This window comes from Nelumbo nucifera, chromosome 4 (assembly GCF_055504915.1).
Source record: "Nelumbo nucifera cultivar China Antique chromosome 4, China Antique-T2T, whole genome shotgun sequence".
Lineage (NCBI taxonomy): Eukaryota > Viridiplantae > Streptophyta > Magnoliopsida > Proteales > Nelumbonaceae > Nelumbo > Nelumbo nucifera.
Window position 1 is genome coordinate 85775102 of NC_142652.1, and position 14756 is coordinate 85789857.

Sequence of the window (14756 nt, forward strand, 5' to 3'; positions counted from 1 at the left end):
AGGTGGGCCCCACATACCATTGGTGGACATGCATGTGGGGTCCGTGTGTAGACACATATGCGGGGCCCACATACATTTTTCAAGATAGGCCCCAAATACCATTGCTGGACATGTATGTGGGGCCCACATGCATTTTACAATGTGGGACCGACATACCATTGGTTGACATGTATGTGGAGCCCCACATACCATTGGTAGGTCCCACTTACACATTCAAATAGTTTTTTTTTGTGAAAAGATAACCCACTTTATCCCAAGCGTGTGCATCATACCACACGTCGAAGAAAACGGGGGCATTAAAAGATTATAAAAGTTTCATTTAAAGTTTCTTGAAATGTCCAAATTCGGGTTTTTGGCATCTTTTATGGGCCGAAGCATTTTTCCAATAGATCTTTCTATTACTAAACGGGAAAAGTCCAGAATTCAGGCTTCCGAGCTTTTAAACAACCCGAAGCCTGCTGGGAAAGACTTGCCAAACACGGCTAATTTACTAATTAGCATCTTTGGCTGACTCTTCAGCTCAGCCTCCCAAACGGGCCCTTAAGGTAAGTGGGGAAAAATGAACGAGCGGTAGACCAGACCGGTAGTGGTAGGTAGGCGGGTAGGAAGGACGACTCTTCACGTTGGTCGCATTTATCCTAGGAAGTTGCCACTACGGCCCTCTGTCGTTGCATTTAAGCTGTTCGGTGGCAGAGGAGCCGTCTGCCGAATCTCTCTCTCTCTCTCTCTCAGGGGTGTTCTGAGGTAAAAGACTAAAATTTTTTTCTGCTCTTTCTTCTTGGCTGATACTTCGATCGTTGTTTGTCATTTAGGGTTGAACACTTTGATCTGATTCCTTGGAGAATATATGCTATTTGCGTTTTTATTTCTATCTTTGTTTTCATCCTTCCTTTCTAGCTTGATTCGAACGCCAATTTTTATTTTTATTTCTTCCGATTCCTATAATTATATATGTGTGCTTTATTTTATCTTTTCAATTCTTTGTTCGGCCTCGCAGGGTAATGGATTCAAGCTCTTCCTCTGAACTTTAGATCTTAGGATTTGTTTTGTTCATCTTATATTTATACTTAAAAGAAATGAAGAATACTGTCGATTTACTTATGATATTTAAGGAACGAGTAAATGAAATGCCCCAGATTCTGCTGAGGCGTTTGCTGTTGTTTTTATTTAGATTGTGTCTTTTTTTGTTGAATTGATCATCCAGTGTTAATATGCTTGGTTTTAGTTGAAACTACATGACATTTATCTAGCATCGTTCTCGTTTCTTACATAAGATTCATATGAATGCAGAGGGCGAGACAGGATTCGTGACTTGAATTGAGATTTTTTGTTTCACTCTTGTCTAAGAAAGAGAAAAAGGTCTATATAATTTATTTGTTTATTTTGTAAAGTAACCAAGCAATCGGCATACTTAATAGCTAATATAATTTGTGGTACTTTTAGGACTCGAGTGATTTAAATATTATAAAACTAAACAAAAATTTTTTCCTACAAAAAAAAAACGGGAAATGTTTTCTATGTGGATCTAGTTGTTGTGCGTGTTATAAAGAGTTTCTCGTTAGACTGTTCAATATAGTACTACTCTATGTTTCCTTCTTTTGTCTTGCATACTTCTTTATTGCACTGCTTCCTTTATTGAGAGATTTTTGAGAAAAGAAATCAATTTGGTGTTTCCTTTTAACAATCTGAGCTTAAAACTTTTGGCCTTGCAGAAAGCAAGATTCAATATGTTAATTCGTTGACTTCAAATTTGTCAAAGTCCATCATTAATATGCTTTTTTGATATATGCAAATAACCACTTGACTAGGTTCCTTATTCCCACTATTTTAACTAGTAGAGAGGATAACTTGTTACAGTGGCAACATAAATTCCTTGTTCTCTGTGGCGTCAGCAGATCCTTTGTTGCATATGTTCCATCATCCCTCTTGTTTCTCTTTTGTTTTATCTAGACTTTCTTGCTTTTTTGTATGCTTGGATCTCTAATTAGGTACCTTTTTTTAGATCACATAGAAAGATGGTGAAGGCCGTTGCTGTTCTTGGCAGCAATGCAGGTGTCAATGGCACCATATACTTTACTGAGGAAGAAGATGGTAATCTAATTTAAACATTATATACATTTGCATAAAGTAAGATCCATTATCACCGTACTGTACTATCAAGCTCATTTTCTTTTGTGGTTGTATTTCAGGCTCAACTAAAGTAACTGGAAGTGTTTCTGGTCTTAAACCTGGGCTTCATGGATTCCATGTCCATGCTCTTGGTGACACAACAAATGGTTGCATGTCAACAGGTATTATGCCCTTGTAGGACACCCATATTTTTCTATCAGTTCATAATTTGAATTTCTACTGAATGGTTCTTGGTTGTTAAATTTGCAGGACCACATTTTAACCCTCATGGTAAAGAGCATGGTGCTCCCGAGGATGAAAACCGTCATGCTGGTGACCTTGGGAATGTTACTGTTGGTGAGGATGGTGAGTGTTCTTCAGTTTACTTCAATAAATCACTGTTATCACTATCATCATATTGTCTTTTTTATTACTATTAGCAGTTGTTTGAAAAACATATCAGCATTCATATTTTAAGAGCATAAAAAGCCAATCCAAAACTTATCCAAAAAAAAAGAATATAAAAAAGAAAAGCCCATCCAAACTGCACTATAATATTGTCATGTACTTGGGGATATTGGAATAACATAACTATGTAGCTTTTTTTTTGTTCTTTTGATAGACACAACCATGTAGCTATACAATCAAAATTGATTCATTCTAAGTCCAATTAAATTGATGAAGGAATTTTATTTCCCACTAACTGCTTGTTGCATCTTTCTTATTTTTCAGGTACTGTTAACTTCACCATAGTTGACAAACAGGTGCTTTCTTTTGCCTTATATTCCTTCTTTTTCCTGAATTTGTTTGTAAATCCCATCTTAATGTTCATATAATTTTCAGATTCCTCTTTCTGGACCCAATTCAATTGTTGGAAGGGCTGTTGTTGTGCATGCTGATCCTGATGATCTTGGAAAAGGTAATCTTCAATTTTCTTTTGTTGTAGTTTTTTTTCTTCTTTATATCAAGTTTAATCCTAAATTAGGTGAAGATAAGAGTCAAACAACACGTCTGTAGTTTTTGGCATATCTTAATCCATTAGTATTTAGAAAAGTATGCTTAAATTGGAGAGTTCAAGCTGGCCAATGTTGACTGTGAAGAAAAGAAAAACAAGTTAAGACACTACCTGATTAGATCTGTAATTCCAATTTGAATAGCATTACACTTGCACGGTGGCTAATAATTACACAGTAATCTCTAAAAGGGGGTTGGAGATTTTATGAGACTATGGTTCTTGAAATGGAACATCCAGTTCTTATTCTGATCTGGTCCAATAAATACATAACAAGAATCAAAGCGGCTGGATGATATGAGATGAGCAAAATGTATGGCTAAAGAGAACTGTTTTTAGTGATCAGATGAAAGTGATAAATGGTTTTATGGACTGTTTAGAGATTCTTTTTACTGTTTACTCAAGTATGTCTCTCAGTTGGCTGGAATGCGTTTTCTTTATAATCTGGATTTTGGTTATTATAAACAAGGGTCCTTCTTAGATGGGTTCTTCATTCTCATTTGGAGTTATTACTCCGGATCTCATATGAGTAGCTTTTAGTTTGTTGGAGAATGTTGCTTATGTCTTGAGGTTTCTGATCAACCCAATTAAACTAGTTATCATATATCACAGGATAGATTGTTTGGAAATGAGTATCTTTGTTTGTTTATGGTGATTAGTGCTATAAGTGATCCATTCATCCAGTCAATGGTGGAGGTTTCAACAATATGGCATTGCAATATCCTAATATCCATTTATTATTTAGGAGGTATTTACCAATGTTGCTGTTTTTTCCTGGAGTTTTTCTTTCTTTTTTCTTTTCTTTTTTTTTAATTTGTAGGAATTTGAGCCCCATAAAGTGTATATGTTGAGTCTTTTTTCTCAAAATGAAAAAATTCAAAGCATTTTTTATTAGCTTGGATTTGTCATATTCTTTGTCAGGTCCGCCACATTATATCAACAAAGACTGAGATTGAGCCCTTGTTTCTGAAAGTTTAAAATTGTTGCTCAAGAACAAGGAATATTCAAGGCATCTAAAACGGCTTGATTTCAAAGCTTACTCAACTAAACTCAGCCTATTCAAGGCATCTAAAACGGCTTGATTTCAAAGCTTACTCAACTAAACTCAGCCTTGATCCTACGTTTTTGTGGTCAGCTACATGAATCTTGTCCCGCCATCCTGCTCTATCATGGTTTCAAAATTTGAGTAATAAGATTGGTAAACCTTGTTTTCAGCATTTTTTGAGTGATTATGACTTGTGAAAATCTTGAAACTGTAATCGAATGCCCCTTGTTTTCAGCATTTCTGGTTTAGTAACTTTTTTCTCTTTTTATCGGAGGCTTTTGAGTTAATTATTTGCCTGTACCTTTTTTCAGGAGGACATGAACTCAGCAAAAGCACTGGGAATGCTGGTGGCAGAGTAGCCTGTGGTAAGAGATCTGATTGTTACTGTTACTGTTACTATATGGCCCCGGTCTCAGGAAACCTTTTATTTTGGCACATTTGATGTGGCATTTACCCCCATTAGGCAGGTTGTTACATGCTTATACATGGAGAGCCTGCCCTTCCATGGGTTTGAAATCATGCCTCCTCAGAGGGATGCCGACTGACCAACTGAACTACTGCGTCATCAAGAAAATGAGCCATTTATTGAGATTTAGCTATTCCTTGCATTTGATATATTCGATTTATTTGTATCTGTTTTCTTTTTTTATTCCCTTTTCTGCAGGTATTATTGGCCTGCAAGGTTAATCTGGCACTATTCCATATCTTGGGGTAGAATTTGCGGTTCTCCAAAGGTTTCTTCATAGGGTTCTTGCAAATTGAAATTATATGGAATAAAGAGATGGGCGTGTATTGTGAGATATAGCTGAGAAGCCTGAAAATGTGTTGTTTCCGCCATGCTCTTTTTGTCATAGAACCTGAGATGTTTGTACTGCTCATTTTGCATGGACTCTCTCTTAGACCCCATTTGCTTTTCAGTAAGTTACTTACCTGGGCAAGTTTTTCCTGGGAAACACTTATCGGGTAAGTGCATTTACCCATGTTCTTTTATTTCCCAAGTAAATAGGGTAAATAACCATTTGAGCCATAAAAATTCATTATTAAAAGGAGAATTTTTGTCCCATTCAAGTGTTGACTACTTTATCCCTAGGTAGGAAAGTTGTTTATCCAGGTAAGTGATACCAAGGAAAATAAGCTTTTTTTGATCCCCACATAAATTTGAAAAAAGAACAAGTGATTATTGGTCAATGGGAACTTTCCCCCTCTCAAAATCCAAAAAAAGAACACCCCCTTGGTCTTAGCATATTTTGTTGGCTCACAATGACATATCCACTCTTTAGGCTGTGTTTGCTTGCAGTGCAATTTTATTTGCACTAGTACAAATGCATGTGAGTGCAAATGAAAAGAATGCAAATTCTGGTTTAAATTTGTTTTGGGTTTTAATTTCTTTTGAATGGCCCGACCTGAAACCCAAGCCCAAAGCAGTTAAAATGTTCATGGACCAAGTCCGAAGTCTGGCCCATGTACAGGTCTACTAGTCAGTGATAAATCCCTGGTAATTTCATTACCAAATGTTAGAAGACTTCAAATTATCAATATGCAGCTGGTCTGCAGTCAATTAGTGGGATTTTTTTTTGCTTGTAGATCCAGGCTCCTTACATTAATAGAGAAGAGCCTTGGTCCTCGTTGAGTGAAAGAAAATGTGATAAGAAGAAGAACCGCTCCTAAACTAACATCGGAGTTAACCTTTAACCATTTTGGGCCCAAAGGCCTATTTTTTAGCACTTTGGGAAGCCTTGGACTCAGATTTCATGAAGCCCTTCGTTGCGAATCACTCCAATTTTGCTCTAAAGCTAAAGCTTGATTTTGAATTGTCCTACGAATTGAGCACAAAACAGTCCTCAAATCCACGTTAGAATCACCAACAAACATCATTTTCTTGTTTTCCAATTAACCACAAAATAATTGCAAAGCACAAAGAAGCAAAACTGGATCCACAGAAATAATTACTTATAAAATAATTTGTATTTGTAAAATCAATAGATTCAGAGAGCCAGTCTACAAAGCTAATGTTACTATTTACTCTATCAGTACTCTTTGCAGCAATGAAGGAGTGAATGCACCAGCTAGTTGGTAAGATGTCATACATGAAGGTAAGGGGTGTCAATGGACCCGTTTTGGGTTGGATCCGTCCAAATCAAAATCAATTTGGACAGAATGGGTGGACCAATAAGATACATTAATCAAAATCAATTTGGACGGAATGGGTGGACCAATAAAACACATTGAATTGAACCAGTCCAGATTTAATGATCCAAAGTATTTATTAGATTGGTTTCGACCTGGCCCATCCATAATGGATTTATATTGGATTGGGTTGGATTGAACCAATATCTAATCCATATGTGGAAGATAAAATTACATATATCAATGGACAAGGTTTGAATTGGAACCAATCTAAATTAAAACCAATTTGAACAGATTGAATTGTCCAAACATTAAATTGAACCAATCCAAAATGATCCAAAATATTCATCAGAACGGAATGGACCTAGTCCATTTTTAATGAACTCATATTGAACCAGATTGGATTGGACCAAATCCAGTCCAGTTGAAACTTGAAACACGCCTACATGAAAGTAATCGGACTGAAAGCAATCCAGTCCACTATTAGATGCGAAATAACAGTTTCCCTGCATTTTAGAGAGAGAGAGAGAAGGGATTTCTTATCCAATGCATGTATAATATACTCATGAGAACACAATCAAATTTAAGAAAAAACAATGATAATCAAAGATCTATTACCTAGGCTTAATAATAAGATATGAAGTAAATAACAATACAGAGCCGTGCCCCATTGCTTCTTATTTTTAAAAGATAATTATCAAAAGAAAAGCTAGCTAGAAAGTCAAATAATTCAGAGTTTTCCTTGTCACGTGGCGTCACTTCACCACCCCCACTTTTTTTTTTTTTTTTTTCTTTTGGTTGATCTGATTAGTATTGGAGTTTTGGTCAGTTTATAGTAGCCATCTGAACTTTTATTTTATTTTATTTTTTAATTTAAAGGTTTTCAAGAAAGGACTTTTCTAACACATGCAAAGGTGTTTTAAGTCGAAATTTACTCCATGAATAATGGGGTAAAGGCTGAAACCCACTCCATGATGATGATCATGGTGATCCATTTGTTCATCATTTTTATAACAAAAAATACTTTGATTTCAATAGACTATTACTTCGATTTCTTAGAACGCTTTTTCTGCATAACACCACACACGCATCGCATTAGCCCTTCTAAAAGGTCAGATTTGAATGATCAACCCAATGAGAACTGAGGAGGGACTGTCTAGAGAATGAAACACCGGAGAGATCTCAAATCAATGTCTTTGAATGTGCAAGCGGCTCTGCTGCAGTTGTTAGAATGCTGGAAAAAAGGATCTGAAACCATGTCTGGGCAGGAGTCGGACAACTGGACAAGAAAGGCTCTTTCAATCAATAGAGCACCTGAGTCTGGGACTCTGGGTGGAGACCAGAGTCCAGAGATCAACCACAGTAGACAGATTTTTCTTGGGATTTAGGGCATTCTTATAAATTAAAGAGCCATCTTTTATTTTTTTTTTGAAAAACCCTTCTTAATTCTCCCTATGTTAATTTTCACATTTAAATCTTGGTGGAGACCAGAGACCAGACTCCAGAGATCAACCAACTACAGTAGATAGATTTTTCTTGGGGTTTAGGGCATTCTTATGAATTAAAGAGCTCTTCTTTTTTTTTTTGCAAAACCCTTCTTAATTCTCCTATGTTAATTTCCACATTTAAATCAGACCACAGAGATATTTTAATAATGTTGTACGTACTGTAATTGAATCAAAATCAAACAAAGAGAAAGAAAGGGAAAGAAAGCCAAAAGAGAAGATTTCCTAGGAACCTAGTAAAAGCGTCTTAGTCTGTCCAGGGCGTGGGAAGCAAAAGAGGGACCATTCAAATTATGTTGAAGACCCTACTGGTTCCCCCACAGCAAGGCACAGCCACACTTTGACAAAGAGTCTCGGAGTGACTGATTATCTGAGCACCCATCACAGTCTCATTCACTTTTAAGCTAACCTAAGTTAACGAATTTTGGATTGGACCCGTTCAAATCGGATGGATTGGATTGGATTTGGCCACCAATCTATATTAAAACCAATTTGAATAAATTAGACAGTCCAGACATTAAATTGAACTATCCAAAATGTCCAGAGTAGTCACTGAATTGGATGGACAATAAATTATAACTAGGGTTTCTGCTTTCTAAAGCCTTGATACCTAGGAAAAGAGCCCAAGAGGCTCAGGACAAATATTGGGCGCCACCTCTACCGTCCACAATATCTTCTGTGCACGAGTGTGTTGAAAAGACACATAAGCTTAAATGCAACATAACAAACAGTACTAGCGAGCTTTTGGGAGACCAGTGAAAAGCAGAGGTTACTGTCAACTGACCCGTGACCGGCTTTTAATTTCTTTTGAGTGAGCTTAATAGGAACAAACTGGAAAGCTACTTGCTTTATATCAAGTGGGCATTTACCTTTAATTAAGTGCTACAAGTTGGAGAGCTGAACAAGTATGTGGTAGTGGTGCTGCAAATGGTGCCACGCTTCTCCGCCCTTCTGTTTTCCTAAGAGCAAGATTCTAAATATTGATACAGATCAGTACATTATCGGTGCCTTTTTTTATGTTTTACTTATTTTTTTAAACTAATTCAGATAGATTGATTGAAGTCCTATCTACCTTTTAAATCATGGTCTGACCTGATACAATTCCTGTAAGAACGTATTAAAAAACTTCTAACACGATATATATCATCCAATGCAAATCGATACACATCAATACTTTGAACCTTGCCTAAGAGCATGTATGAATTCAGTAACAACACAGTGGAAACTTGAAGATATCTCAAGACATAAGCAAGTGACAACACAGTGGAAACAATCACTCAAACACATGAATCAAGTGGTGATAAATAGGACATTGAGATGGGTATCCACATGAATGAGGAAAGACATGAAAAACTGGAGTCATTTCTTTATTTTATCACCATCATCGTCATTTAATGTCATATACATTGTTAAAATATGAATGTGTAATTATTTCTTACTCCATCTCCTTTCTTTCTACCCCCAAGTCTTCAGGCTGAGTTCGGATTTTCCCTACACCCACCTCATAGTACATTGCAGTCATACATCAAGAACATCTTCTCTATTTGTATGTTTTCATCCATGGGATATTTTTAAAATTAATAGTTACAAGTGTTGTGAGGTGGGTGCGAGAACCATTTTGTAAGGAGGAAATATGGATTCTTACTCGCCGCTTCAACTTTAAGTTTCAACAAATCAATTCATTTTGTAAGTGATGTAATTGGTATTCTATGTATATAACTAAACCATCATAATATATCGTTGACTCGGACAGTAGACTGTTTGGACATAAATTATCCAAACAATTAGTTTCATTTTACCCCAAACTTGGTCCCAGCCAAAAACCATTGAATTGATTAATAATCCATTGAACCAAGCGATTGAACCACCAACCTATTCAATCAATTTTTGCCGTTATTTTTATTTTAATTATTTTTTATGTTTAATATTTTTTGTTAGAACAGGCCATCCATTCAAATTGGATGGTCAAACCGTCAACCTAAAAAATCAATGGCCAGAACGATTCCAATGCCAGGTTGATTTTTTAAAATGTTGATACTTTTTCTCATTTTATCACCTTTTGGAGTCATTCCTATATCTTTTATGCTTGAATACATTATAGATTCGGCACACATTTGTATCGATTCTTATGTGGGGCACACACCTGATTCAGGAAAATAACCTTGTTTCTTAAACAACAACAAGATGCTTTCAAAAGTAAAATCTAAATGAAATAAAAAAATAAAAAAGTCAAACAAAAGAAAGGTGAACCAACATCCACTTTATCGAAATGTTTATCCAACTATTATATGTTTCATGAAAAATAATATCAAAATCACAAGAGAAAAACATGAAGTTCAAGAACATGTTTATGGTTTTAGAAAGCTGGGAAAATCATAGACAATCAAGAACTTGTTCCTTTGATTTTGTTTTAAGAAAATTAGTAAAAAGCCCATGCAGTGCACGAGGTAAAATGAATAATTAATAATAAATAATTATAATGGGGTAAAATGAATAATTAATAATAAATAATTATAATGGGGTAAAAAGAATAATTAATAATAAATAATTATAATTCATTTTTAATTATTTTTAAAACCAAGTATTTGACAATTACTCAATTTTTTTAATTACGGGAGTACATAGACTTTACATGCAAAATAATTTGGTTTGGTTGTTATTGGACTCTACATCATCATGTGTGTGTGTGTGAGAGAGAGAGAGAGCAAGCAAATAAGCACATATACCTATAACCTATACAAATAATCTCTAAAATATTATTATTCTACCAAAAAAAAGAAAAAAGAACAAAGAAACATCCCTTATAATGTTTCGATGCCATAGCTCAAGAATGAGTGGTTTAAACAAAAAAAAAATGTAATTTTAAAGTTTGAGACAAGCAATGAAATTAAGAGAAGAGGGACTTAAGAATTCCAAATGACCTAGCCTTTTGACATCTAAGACCCTCTGAACATATTTTGCTTCAAGCGACTTCCAAACCCAGTATGTATATCACAATAATGGCGAGAAGCCTTTGCCTAGAAGAAGACCCACTTAGCTACAACTAGTTCATGAGGAAACATTGATCTTTCACCATCCTCAAGCCCATCTCAGTCCCCACAATCATCGTTGCCAAATCTGTGAAAATCACTCAAAGAAAATTATAAATAAGAAATTGGATAGATAACTTTACAAATACAAAAATGCAATTTTTAAATTGTCTTAGTTTTGTTGCTAAGCCTTTGATTTTCGTCCAAAAAGGAATTGGAGAACACTCAACATTTGGTCTATCACAAATATCCAAAACATGTATTGGTTTGTGACAAGTGTCCAAACCATGCATTAGTTTCTTTTTTTTTTCATTTTTATATGCACACTCTTTCTTATTGTCTATATACTCGATATAACTTTGCACTTGAAGGGTAAAATTGGTAACAAAATTAGGGTATTTGACAAAAACGAGAATGACCATTCTCATTTTTATTAATGGTCATAGACATAGGAATGGTCATAGATAATGTATTTTCAAATCAATTGCCAATCCCCTTTCTTTTGGGGAAATAACAACAAAGAAATTGGAGAATATCTCATATTATTGTGATATTTAATGTTGTTTGATATGAGTTGTAGCTGAAGTGGACATGCAACAAATAATTCTACCAACTTGGATGAGCCTAGGTGGAAGGACGAGTGATGCACCGAGCAGATCTATAAGCAAAATAATGTCAGAGGCCTGAGAATGTGGTCCCCAAAGAAGGCACTCCGACACTCAAGTCAGTAATGGACAATGAGGTCGGTTAAGCCGAGCTGGTCCGAATTGAATAAGAGGTGTGAGAGTAAGAGAACAAGTAATGAGAGAGCTAAAGATGATAAACCTTGGGGGAGATGCCTTTGAATTGCCAAGTGTCGTGGTACACCCAAACATTCTCCTTGTGGGGCTTTAGGGAAGAGGCCGCCCGCTGAGATCTTCAAAAGGCTCCACCTTCTCCAACAGAGGTGTGTATTCATAAGCACTTATCCGTGAAGGATTCCACTTCCCATGAGGTTCTCGCTTATGGGACTGTCCGCCACCCTTTGTATGTAGCGTGCTAGTATGCTGACATGGTCCAAAGAAGTCGGGTGGGCCCTAGACATGATAGCATCCACGTGGCAATTTCAACCGACTGAGGCACGACCCTAACAGTATCTAAGTTGGGCCTTTACCTTGATGTCTATATCTTGTAAAATTTTGATGTTTCATCCACCCAGTTAAGCAGTTAGTTACATTCAAACCAATTGGTGAGTCGTATGAGAGATCTAGACATAGTGAAAGTCAGCTCTGTAGATGATCCAACCCAATTCTGCCTTATGGAGAGATAAGGTGGTTAATTCAGACCAACCCATCAGCGAGATAGGTGATCGCACGCAGGGGTGCCAATTGGTCCAATATGTGAGTCCATTACAAATGGACCAGGTGCAATCCATCCAATCAGTTCAAACTCGTTTTAAGTTAGATTGGTTCCAATTTAAACTTGGTTCATTGTTACCTATATTCTTATCTTATACCAATAGAGCATATATTGGTTCAATCCAATATAAATTCACTATAGATGGATCAGGTTCTATCTAATCCAATAAATACTTTGACCATTAAGTTTGGATTGGTCCAATTTAATATGTTTAATTGGTCTATCTAATCCGTCCAAATTGATTTTTGTTTGGATGGATCAACCCAAAATTGGTCCATTGACACCCGTAATCGCATGCCTTGGTTATGTTGGTTGACATCAGATTAAGATTAATATTGAATCTTAACCATGAACAAGAAATAGTGAAAATCAGAATTAGATTTGATTCACCATCCGTTGATGTGAAATGATCATTTTGGTCGATGTGGCCCCAAGGTGCCCTAAATTTTAATACGTCCAAGGTCTTTGTGGCTGAACCTAAAAGTTGCCTCATGAGTTGATGTAATTAAACCGAGGCAGGGCACCTTGTTCCTTTTTTGGAAAAAAAAACAAAAACAAACTGACACAGCGTGGAAGCAATAAACTGGGCTGGCTATGCAAGCACCGGGCGAACACGAGGCTTCGTCGTGAAGCCGATTGTAACTAGGCATAAGCCTTTGGGAAGAGAGAGGAAAGTTGGCGAAATTCTTGTATGTTTTTATTAATTAACTTAGAACAGCAGTATTTATAATACACTAGTAGATTTGTAGAATAACTAGGAAAGTTAAAATTGTAAAAGAAAAACAACGAAAACATCTGGACTTCTAGACATCTTCGGAGTCTTCCTCATACTGCCTTGATATCCACCGTCTGATCTTCCAATGTTTATCCTATGCATGGAGTTATCTTGTTATCCTTTGCATGATTTTCGCTAGATGATGCATGATCCCCCCTACTGTGAGCTGTCGTTGGTTGGTGAGCTGACCCTGTCGCTGGGTGGTGAGCTGGCCCTCTATCATTCTCCCTCACTTTGAAAGAACTCGACCTCGAGTCATGATTGGGATATGCAAGTGTTGCCTCCGGTAAGTAACGATGAAGATCAACAACATTAAAAGTTTTGGAGATACCCATGTGATCTGGCAAGTCCACGACATAAGCATTATCGTTGATTTTCTTAATGATCTTGTATGGACCGTACTTTCCGAGGATGTAGCTTGTTATACTTTCCCACGGGTATACGTTCCTTCCTTAAGAACACCATGACTTCATCACCGACGTCAAACACTTGGTGCTGACGATGCTTATCAACTGTAATGCTTCTTGGACTGACTGGATTTGTTCTGCCAGCTGTTCTGTAGAAGTGCTGAGGCCGGGTACTCTGGATAGCTTTACTAAGTCCAACGCATGGTTAGGTACCTTCATATAAACAATGGAGAATAGGGACCTACCTGTAGAGTTATGAACTGTATTGTTGTAGGTGAACTCTACCAGTGCTATGGCAAAATCCCACTGCTTTGGTCTCTCCCTACAGATGCTGCGGATCAAATTATCTAGGGTCCGATTCACCACCTCTGTTTGCCCATCTATCTGGGGATGAGCTGTACTGCTGAAATTCAAGGATGAGTCGAATAATCTCCATAGGGTCATCCAGAAGTGACTTAAGAACCTCGTATCTCGGTCCGAGGTGATGGTCTTAAGCACCCCATGTAAACGGACAACCTCTTTGAAAAATAGCTTAGCTGCTGCTGTTGCATCCGCGGTCTTCTTGCATGGGAGGAAGTGAGCCATCTTGGAGAACTGGTCGACCACTACGAAGACGGAGTCCATATTCCTTGGAGTCTTTGGCAAGCCTAGCACGAAATCCATGGACAAGTCTTCCCAAATCGCAGTAGGAACAGGTAGAGGCATGTAGAGGCCAGTATTCTAGGTTTGTCCCTTAGCTATCTGACAGATATAGCATCTACTCACAATAGTGGTCACATCCCTCCTTAATTTAGGCCAGTAGTAACGTCCCTTGACTGGGTCAGATCCCTGATGATCTTCTCGCGGAGGGAGATGCAAGGGATGCACAATTGTTCCCCCTTAATAAGGAACCATCATGAATGTAGAAATCACCTGCTGGCTGTCGATTTATGCACTTTTCCTACACCTGTTTGAAGTTCTCATCCTAGGCGTACAGATCTTTCAAGCATTCAAAGCCCACTATTTCAATGCTGAGAGTCTTGATGAGGGCTACACCCCTACTTAGAGCATCGGCCACTGTGTTTTGTTGTCCAGCCTTATACACAATTTTGTATGAGAATTTATCAATAAAAGCAGACCATATTGCATGCAGGTCACTCCTCAATTGCTTTTGCTTACTGAGATACTTAAGAGTTTGGTGGTCGGTGTAGAGAACAAATTCTTTAGCAATTAAATAATGTTCCCAGGTTTTTAGTGCTCTAACAATAGCATAGAATTCTTTGTCATAAGTGGACCACTTCTTCCTGGCCTCGCATAACTTTTCACTAAAGAAGGCAACTGGTCTCTTTTCTTGTGACAATACGGCCCCT

General features: G+C 37.1%; 1 protein-coding gene across 3 annotated transcripts; it reads left to right on the forward strand.

Moving 5' to 3' along the window:
- The first annotated feature begins 524 nt into the window (after positions 1–524).
- Positions 525–5227, forward strand: LOC104585738 (superoxide dismutase [Cu-Zn]). 3 transcript variants are annotated; one of them, XM_088903261.1, is made up of 9 exons: positions 526–744; positions 1291–1359; positions 2003–2091; positions 2190–2291; positions 2380–2475; positions 2842–2873; positions 2953–3028; positions 4478–4531; positions 4831–5227. In XM_088903261.1, the coding sequence occupies exons 3-9, from the start codon at positions 2016–2018 to the stop codon at positions 4851–4853; spliced, it is 459 nt and encodes a 152-aa protein (XP_088759387.1). In that variant the 5' UTR covers positions 526–744; positions 1291–1359; positions 2003–2015; the 3' UTR covers positions 4854–5227. The 3 variants fall into 3 exon arrangements, with proteins under 3 accessions (XP_010241032.1, XP_088759387.1, XP_010241018.1); XM_010242730.3 differs by lacking the exon at positions 1291–1359 and having other exon boundaries at positions 525–744; positions 2012–2091; XM_010242716.3 differs by lacking the exon at positions 1291–1359 and having other exon boundaries at positions 527–744.
- The last annotated feature ends 9529 nt before the right edge of the window (positions 5228–14756 follow it).

Coding starts and splice junctions, on each gene's coding strand:
- LOC104585738 (XM_010242730.3), top strand. CDS start 2,016: ATGGTGAAGGCCGTTGCTGTTCTTGGCAGCAATGCAGGTGTCAATGGC. Junction 2,874..2,952: donor TCACCATAGTTGACAAACAG/GTGCTTTCTTTT, acceptor TATAATTTTCAG/ATTCCTCTTTCTGGACCCAA. Junction 3,029..4,477: donor TCCTGATGATCTTGGAAAAG/GTAATCTTCAAT, acceptor ACCTTTTTTCAG/GAGGACATGAACTCAGCAAA.